The sequence below is a fragment of the Trichechus manatus genome, unplaced genomic scaffold, assembly GCF_000243295.1.
Source record: "Trichechus manatus latirostris isolate Lorelei unplaced genomic scaffold, TriManLat1.0 scaffold00283, whole genome shotgun sequence".
NCBI lineage: Eukaryota > Metazoa > Chordata > Mammalia > Sirenia > Trichechidae > Trichechus > Trichechus manatus.
The window spans coordinates 453,533-462,792 of record NW_004444219.1 but is presented as its reverse complement, the minus strand read 5'-3'; the positions used below and the strand labels follow the sequence as shown (position 1 = coordinate 462,792).

The window sequence follows — 9,260 nt, the reverse complement described above, 5'->3', positions numbered from 1 at the left end:
CTCAAAAACTACTGGGTTATAGAAGAAATTAAGGATGGAATAAAGAAATTCACAGAATCAAACAAGAATGAAAACACATCCTACCAGAACCTTTGGGACACAGCAAAAGCAGTGCTCAGAGGTCAGTTTATAGCCATAAACGCACACATCCAAAAACAAGAAAGGCTCATAATCAAGCATTAACCCTGCAACTGGAACAAGTAGAAAGAGAGCAGCAAAAGAAGCCTACAGGTGCCAGAATTAGAATTAAATAAGAATTAGAGCAGAATTAAATGAAATAGAGAACAGAAAAACAATTGAAAGAGTTAAGACCAAAGGCTGGTTCTTTGAAAAGATCAACAAAATTGATAAACCACTGGCCAAACTGACAAAAAAGAACTGGAGAGGAAGCAGATAACCCAAATAAGTAATGTTTACATTTCTGTAAGCCACTTCAAGTCCTTTTGTAAAATGAGGCAAGTAATGAATTAACTAATTTCAAATAAATACTACAGATAAAAACTAATATATCTTTTTACAAAGGACAAGAGAAAAGAGAAAACTCCTTGAGTATCCAAACTGCTCTTCATTATGACGTTACTGCCACCACGTTATATTAGGGCAATTAAGTTTTGTAGGGTTCTTTAGGCATTATTCATCATCTTACCGAGGTTTGTGTCTCCTTTTGCAAAGCCACATTCGGACAGTTTTTTGCATTTTAATACAGGCTTCAGCTCGGTATTTTATTTTGTTTTTCACTGTATATAAGTAAAAAAAAATTAAAAAATATGCAGTTTAAAACAAACATACAATATTAAAAATACAGATTCATTTCCACAAAGCAATACTCAAGAAACATGAAATTTTAATGAACGTATTATACTAGACACTAAAATGAAAACTTCACATTTCTGTAATTCCTTACATTCATAAAAAAATAAAAAGTACATCATGTATACAGTTTGTTGTTTTTAACTGCCATTGAGTTGATTCTGACTATATGGTTAGGTTTATATTTTAAATGCATCCTTATTATGCTACACACTATTGTCTCCCAAACTCCTAGACAACATCGTTTCATAAAACAATAGGTATGCTTTGAAAAACAGATTCATCTGTCAATTAAGTTGAGGAAAAGCTATATACTATTCTTCTTCTTGGAGATTCTTAATGAACATACTGAGTGACACCTGAGAATCCTGTAGTAAAGGGATCCAATTTATTTTAGTTACCTAGAATTTCCTAGATTAATCTGATCATGAAGCATTTTTTTCAGACCAAACTACAAAGATACCTGCCCAGTTACTGACTTCAATATCACTGCACAACACATTCCCCAAATGGATAGTACACCACAATTTTAATGTAACGTGTTTATCTGTTTTCCATCATAATGCAACATAGAAATCTGAAAGCACTAAACTACAATGACATACGTTTATACTTTACTTGGAAAATGATGAAAAAAGAGTTTCCTTTATCTTTTACTATTTTGTTTCATCTAAATTCATAATTGTCTAACAAAGTTCCCAATAATCTTTGCTTACATGCTCCTTTTCATTTGTTGTTGTAGGTGCCATCCAGTCTATTCTGACTCATAGTGACCCTATGTGCTGGCGCAGGACTGTGCCATAGGGTTTTCTAGGCTGTAATCTTTATAGGAACAGATTGCCAGGTCTTTTTCCCATAGAGTAGCTGAGTAGGTTTGAACTGTTAACCTTTTGGTTAGCAGTCGAGTGCTTAACCATTGCACCACGAGGGTAGGCCAAAGGAATTTTATTTTTCTATGAATAAGAAACTATTTATTGAATCCTTTTCACGTGCTCAGCACTGTTCCAAGTGCTGTGATAAGTAAGGAGGGGGACAATTATAAATTTAAATGAAGTGAGATTAACACATAGCTCCAACAATTAAAGGTTGCCAAAGACCCACAGGTATTCTGAAAATACTCTGCCCCTCACCCTTATTTTGGGTCAGAGACAAGTAGTTGCCATGACCTGGCAGAAATACACACAAAAGCAGCTCTGTCCAGTGTGTCAGAGAACAAGGTCTGAAAGGGAGTGGTAGGAGATAAGGTTGAAAAGGTAAGCTGAAACCCCATTTTACAAGGTCTCGAAAGATATTCTAAGAATTTAGAATGTCTACTCAAGAACAGCCATAAAAGTTTTTTAGTTAAGACAGATAATCCTCTGGGAAGACAAAGTGCAGTCAGAGAAATCAGATCAGGAGCCACTGAAATTATTGTGCACACGAACATGAGGGCTCCACTCAGCAGCTGGTAATAAAGAGGAAAGAATGTACAGGACTTAGACGCAGAATCCACAGGATGTGGTGACTGACAAGATTTCAGGGATAAGAAAGAAGAGACAATTACAAGCTTGAAATTTTTGGCTCTGAATAATTGTTTACTGATGGTGATGTTATGCAGGTAGAGAAAGAAAAGCTCTCATGTAAGTCTTAGAGACTGGTGGAAGGTGTGGGATAGAGGAAGAGAGAGAAGAATCAAGATAGTGAGCCTGTTTTGTTTGAGACATGGTGAAATTAATGTTCCTGTAACGGCTGCTAACCAAAAAGGTCAACAGTTCGAATCCACCACCTGCTCCTTGGAAACCCTATGGGGCAGTTCTACTCTGTTCTATAGGGTTGCTGTGAGTTGGGATCAACTTGATGGCAAGGGGTTTGGTTTTTCTGGTTTTATAACACATTCAGTCCCTGGGCAATGCAAACAGTCAACGCGCTCAGCTGCCAACCAGTCCACCCGGAGGTGCCTCTGAAGACAGTCCTGGCAATCTACTTCTAAAAAATCAGCCATTGAAAACCCTATGGAACACAGTTCTACTCTGACACACATGGGGTCGCCATGAGTCATAATCAACTTAACGAAAACTGGTTGGTTATAACACATTCAGATAAAGAAAATGAGTATTAAACACTCAGAAACACACACACAAAAATATAGTCTACAAATACTAACTGACCACATACTACATGTGAAGTGATGCTTGAGGAACCAGGGACACAGAGTGAACAAGAGATGCAGCGCGTGTTGACAAGCATTCACCACTGAAGTAATAACAGATCTCAGTGTGGAAGAAAACACCTACATTTGATGACCGAGAGCGAGCACCACTGAACTTTCTTCCAGCGACTGCAGACAAGCCAGTGATTGACTCTTTTCACCAACTCTGCCAAGTGGTCAGGGTCAGACTTCATAATTTGATCAAATTCTGCAAACTAGTAAGTAAAGTAATTTAATATCAATATCAAAAGATAAATGTGTTTAAACACACACACAGACACTGAATAAATGGAACATGAATCCAAAAATCTAACTTTCTGGAAATGGCCACATCTCAATTACATAGATACACCTCAATGGGGTATATAGCAATTCCAAACACACTTTGCTGCTTTTTTTTTCTTTCTTCCTTTAGGATTTTTTTTTTTTTTTTTTTTTTTTTTTTTTTTTTTTTTTTTGGTAGAGGAAGGTAGATTATTGTTAACTAGCAGAGTTAATAATAAAGTTTGACAACAAAAAAAAAATTAAATGACTTAATTACAGAGTTGGCAGAAATGCTTTATTGAGAAAAGAATGAAAAAAGGGCTAATAGATCTCTGATTTTGGTTCACACACATTCTCAGATATCCCTTTATAGCTCTTGATAAGTGAAGGCCAGCTAAACATCATCAGATATCACCAAAATTATTCTGTCTCCCAACCTCCATCCCTATTTTGGTCAGAGATAAGAAATTGCTACTAAAAGAAAACACAAATAAAGCAGCTATCAGGTTATTAATTTTAAAAATGCATTATGTCCACTGTTTAACACTAAATTCTGTAATACTTTCTATCCTTCACCAAATGTCCTACTACAATATTACGGATGCCACACACCCAACTATCAATGTATTGGCTTCTGTATGGGTCAAAATTAAATTAAAGGAAACATAATGAGATTAAAGATCTTTGGATCTGTGCCATAGGCTTTCAACATATCCTTTTGATTGATGAATTCTTCTGGAGGCAAATAAGACCAACTGTTTCCTCTATCAGGCTATTAATTCTTACATAATTATTATAGGTCTGAAATAAGAGAAATGTTGACTTTATAGTAAATACATATGTTACAGCTAAACCAACAATGAACACTTGTATATTCTTTTTCTGTGAATTTTTTTTTCTTTTGTAGGAAATGGTATGGGCTTTCTGAGATAAAAACATTCACAGGGAAGTACCTACACTGATAATGCACACATAGCATTTCATCACATGCCCAGAAATGTGAAATCGGATTTATTTATTATGATTAAGTTAGCCTTCAACACACTAGAGATATTTATTAATGATTTTGTCAAGCAAAAACAAGAATGATTGGCTGTTTAAATATAGTAACAATAGCATTTAAAATTAGGAGGATGCAATTATTCAATCCACATTAAAGAAATTAGGAATGGTGAAAAATATTATTACTAACCGATCTGTGAATAGTACCAAGGTATTTCTGTGTTGTATATATTTAGTTATGAAGTATTCTACAACTGTCTTGCAACTTACTATGAGAACCTGTATATATTAAAGCTATAGGACCAAGCGTTTGTATAAAAAAAAAATATGTTACATACAAAAGCATTTATACATTTATCATTCTAGGGTTTGAAAGAGGTCAGTACAAAATCCAGCCTAATTTCATATACTTTATACATCTACCATACTCTTGTAGAACCTGTTTCTCACAATGGAGACTCAAAAGTACTGTAAAATCTTAAATCATTACAGGCTGAATTAATATGTTTTAGAAAACCTTTGAACATGTTTAGAACTAAAATACTTCTGGTTAATCCTTATTCAAGTTAACAACAACAAAAAAAAATCCAACTAAACAATGCCCAGGTTCCAACACTCACAAAGCTGAATTATAAAAATTGTATACAGGGTATTACACATTGTGAACTTCTCACAAGTAGGGAGATTGTGTGTGTGTGTTTGTACGCAAGCTGTTAGTGACCATATTATTCAGGAATAATACAAATCACTAAATATTTAAAAATATTCACTAACTTCAACTATCCATGTTTATGATGTTAAAGTTTAAAATAAGAGTATATTTACCTTGCCAGGTCTAAAAAATACTTTTGTTAACCCAAACTTATAGTCAACTTCATTTAAGCCCAAAGCTTTAAAAAGAGCCTGCAAAATAAAAATTAAAAAGTTAGACACTAATAATAAGAAAGATAGTTTAAACATAAGAATTTCAATATGGATGGCATTTTACCTTACAAAACAGTCTTGGGTCCAATCTTGCAAGTTTATCTGGCATATATTTTTTATACATGTTATAGAGTTCATGAAATGAAGCTCGTGATGGAAAACCACCCTGCATCAAGTCCAAAACAGACACCATACCTAGATTCATAAACAAACACAAATCATTGCCAATAACTGTACAGAAGTCCAACAATAACCTGAGAATGATTTAACAATTTTGTTAAATTTGTCACACATATGGGCAAAGACGTGTACAGAGATGTCCACTGGATCATTGTAATCAAAAAAAAGTAACAGATATCAATTAATACAGGACTGACTAAATTATATTACAACCATTATGATAGAACATGATGCATTAATTAAAAAGAATAGGGCAGAGCTCTAATCACTATAAAAAACATATCTGAGACACAAGGTTAAGTGGTCACCCCTGAGAAGTGGAAGTTTATATTATTCTATACTACTTAATTTTTGTTACTGTGAGCATATATAACTATTATAATTTTTAATACTAGTTAATGAAACACATAAAGGCAATAGTTCTTATTGGGGGAAAAAACAATTAGATTTAATTCTAGGCTCTGCTTGGAGAAATAAAAGTAAAGTTTGGTTGAAACTGTCACGATTTTTTCCCATTTATATCAAAAAAAAACAAGCATCCTTAGAAATGTATGCCTTTGCCCTCTCCAAGTTCTTTGGCTTACCCTGTAGCTATAGACAAACTACAAACTAGTTCATGTTAAGTTCATTAAGAATTTCATGGAGCTTAACAAATTACCAAGCCTATAACTGCTTTCTCAGCACTTGAAGCTAATTTACATTCAAGATTTTCTGAAGCTTAAAAAGAGTAAAATTCACCAAACCAAGTACCCTTCCTTCTAGAACTCCCCATGGTCTGGCTCTTACTCTGGGAGTTTGGTGGGGAGCTTCTTGGGGCAGTCCTGACTGGTTATACTCAGGGCCCCCTCTCTGCTACCACAGACAGGCAGCACAGCACTGAGGTTACAGAGGAAGACGACGACCTGCCTTCTCTCACCTTCCCTCACTTTGCCCTGGTGTTGGTTCATCAGAAGATAGAAATTTTAGTAAAAAGTTTCCTAATTAATTAATTCTCCTTAAAATAGTAAATAAATAAAATGGAAGGGCAAGGTACAGCTCAAATCTTCAATGTCTTTATTTTAGAAAGCTTCACAAATATTTTTATTTCTACCAGTCATCAGTGTTTTTGCTTTTTTTTTCCATTACTTACCCATATAACGACAAACAATTCTGAATTATTACACTAATATTAGTATCTCAAAAACAAAACAAAGTATTACAAATTGATGTCATCTATTAAACTGCCAAAAACTGTTGAAATACACTGCTTACTGAAAGTGGAATCTTGGCTAAAGTATCAGTAAACCCATGCCCCATTAATCTAATGGTATATATATATAGCTAAATATAAGCATGCTTGACTTATCAGGACACCAGATGCTCACTTAGGAAGTAAGTGAATTACTATACTATGCTAAACAAATCCTAAAGAGAAACTTCAAACAGGAAAAAAGTCAAACTCAAAGTAAAGTAAGAATGACCTGAAGAAAATTTTACAAAAATAGTTCTATACCACATGTAGGAATACAACAGAAATGAATTATTTACTTTTCCAGTGTTTGTTAGAATTAGTCACAAATACATCTTCATATGTGCTAGACTGTGTAGTTCATTCAACAGATATTTACTAAGCCTAGTATGTGACAGACATTACTAGGAACCAGGGATATATATGTGCAAGCCAAGATATAATTCCTACCCTTGTGGGGCTTATAGATTAGAGGAAGGAAAAATTAAATAATTACACAAACATATGTAAAAGTTATAACTATGACCATGAAATAAAGGTAGCTGGGCCTGAGCTCAGGCTCCATACTAGTTAGGAATATCAAGAAAAGCTTTAACAGGGAAGTGATAATCAAGCCAAGATGTGAGTGATAAAGGAAAAGGTAGGGCAAGAGCATCCCAAACAGAGGAAGCAGCATGTGCACAGATGCTGTGATGAGATGGAATAAGGAACATTCAAGGAACTAGAAAGAAGGCCAGCATGGCTGGAGCACAGACGAGACAGTGTGGAAAGAGATGGGGCTAGGGACACACAACTCAGACTATGTGGGACCTCACAAGTTAATAAGATTTTGCTCTTTACCCTAATAATCACTGGGAGCCATCAGAAGCTTTTAAGCAGTCAAAACCTCTTTTATGGGTTTGTGAAATGATAATTCTGAATGCATGTGAAGAACAAACTGAGTAGATGCAAAGAGAACACTTGGGAAGCTACAGCACGAAAGCTAGATGAGAGATGGCACAGTTTGGATTAGGAAGGCAGCTATGGAAATGAGGAGAAATGGGCTCACTGTTTAAGAGATCACATGAAGGAGATGTGGGGAGACTTAGAGAAAAGAGAGCTGTGCTGTCCAATATTGCAGCCACAAGCCACATGCTCTATAGCTGCACTAGCCACATGTGGCTATTTAAATCTCACTTAAAAAATTAAAATCAAATAAAATTTAAAATTCAGGACCTAAGACATAAAAGCCACATTTTAAACGTTCAATAGCACAAGTCTTTAGTGGTTACTATATTGGAAACACAGATATAGAATATATCCATCATCATGGAGAGCTCTATTGGACAGTGCTGATATAGAACAAGAAGTAAAACAGGCCTAATCCAAAGTCTGAAAAACTCAAAATAATATCTAGGTGGAAAGAAGATGAGCCTGCAAAACAATCAGGTATGGCCAGAGAATTCAAAAGAAAAGCTGTTTCAGGAGCCAAGGAAAGAATATGCTGAAGGGATTGTTCAGAATCAAATGTCATTGTAAAGTCCACTAAGAGAAGGGACTGTAAACCAAACATTTGATTTTGGGTCAAGGAAATCATGGGTGACCTTGTCAAGAACTATTTTGGTGGACTGATTGTAGTGGAAACTGAATTCTCTTGGGTTAAAGAGTGAATGGAAGGCAGGAAACTGAGAAAGCAATAACAGACCATTCTTTCTTCTCTTCAAGGGGATGACAGAGATAGGAAAGCAGCTGGAAGTGGGTCACAGGGAATTAAAAAGAGACTTAGGCATGCTTAAACGCAAATGGGAGAGAGCTATCTCAGAGGGAAAGGTTGAACATACATAATCAAGATTCATGAGAGGGTAGGAACAAATGGATTCCAAGAAACTATATGCCTCAGTTAGGAAGAAAGGAAATTCTTTCTTCCTTAACAGGAGGGAGAAAGACTCCCCCTGCAGGTAGGTATATTCGGGAGAGACAGCTGAAGTTTTATAGTAAAATGGTGAGGCCACCTGTTGGTAGGGGCTCAAAGATTTGAGGACCCAGGAGGAACCTGTACACAGATCGAGTCAGTTGTTTGAACAGAACAAGGGGCTACTGAGTAGTTTAAAGTCAGAAAAGGTGTGAGTCAGGGTTGTAGCCTTTCACCATACTTATTCAATCTGTATGCTGAGCAAATAATCAGAGAAGCTGGACTTTATGAAGAAGAACGAGGCATCAGATTGGAGGAAGACTCATTAACAACCTGCATTATGCAGATGACACAATCTTGCTTGCTGAAAGTGAACAGGACTTGAAGCACTTACTGATGAGGCTCAAAGACCACATCCTTCAGTATGGATTACACTTCAATGTAAAGAAAACAAAAATCCTCACAATTGGACCAATAAGCAATATCATGATAAACGGAGAAATCACTGAAGTTGTCACGGATTTATTTTACTTGGATCCACAATCAATGACCATGGAAGCAGCAGTCAAGAAATCAAACAACGTACTGCACTGGGCAAATCTCGGCAAAAGACCTCTTTAAAGCGTTAAAAAGCAAAGATGTCACCTTGAAGATTAAGGTGCACCTGACCCAAGCCATGCTGTATTCAATTGCCTCGTATGCATGCAAAAGCTGGACAGTGAATAAGGAAGACTGAAGAAGAATTGACGCCTTTGAATTGTGGTGTTAGAGAA

The 9,260-nt window shown here is 35.7% G+C and overlaps 1 protein-coding gene across 1 annotated transcript in view; it reads right to left on the bottom strand.

Moving 5' to 3' along the window:
* Window positions 1-9,260, bottom strand: part of MYO6 (myosin VI) — a 103,843-nt gene that overhangs the window by 27,719 nt on the left and 66,864 nt on the right. The window contains exons 20-23 of the mRNA XM_023725061.1: window positions 5,253-5,383; window positions 5,090-5,167; window positions 3,084-3,213; window positions 647-737 (exon numbers count right to left, since the gene is read on the bottom strand). Of these exons, the coding sequence (XP_023580829.1) occupies window positions 647-737; window positions 3,084-3,213; window positions 5,090-5,167; window positions 5,253-5,383 (430 nt within the window). The remainder of the gene's footprint in view (window positions 1-646; window positions 738-3,083; window positions 3,214-5,089; window positions 5,168-5,252; window positions 5,384-9,260) is intronic.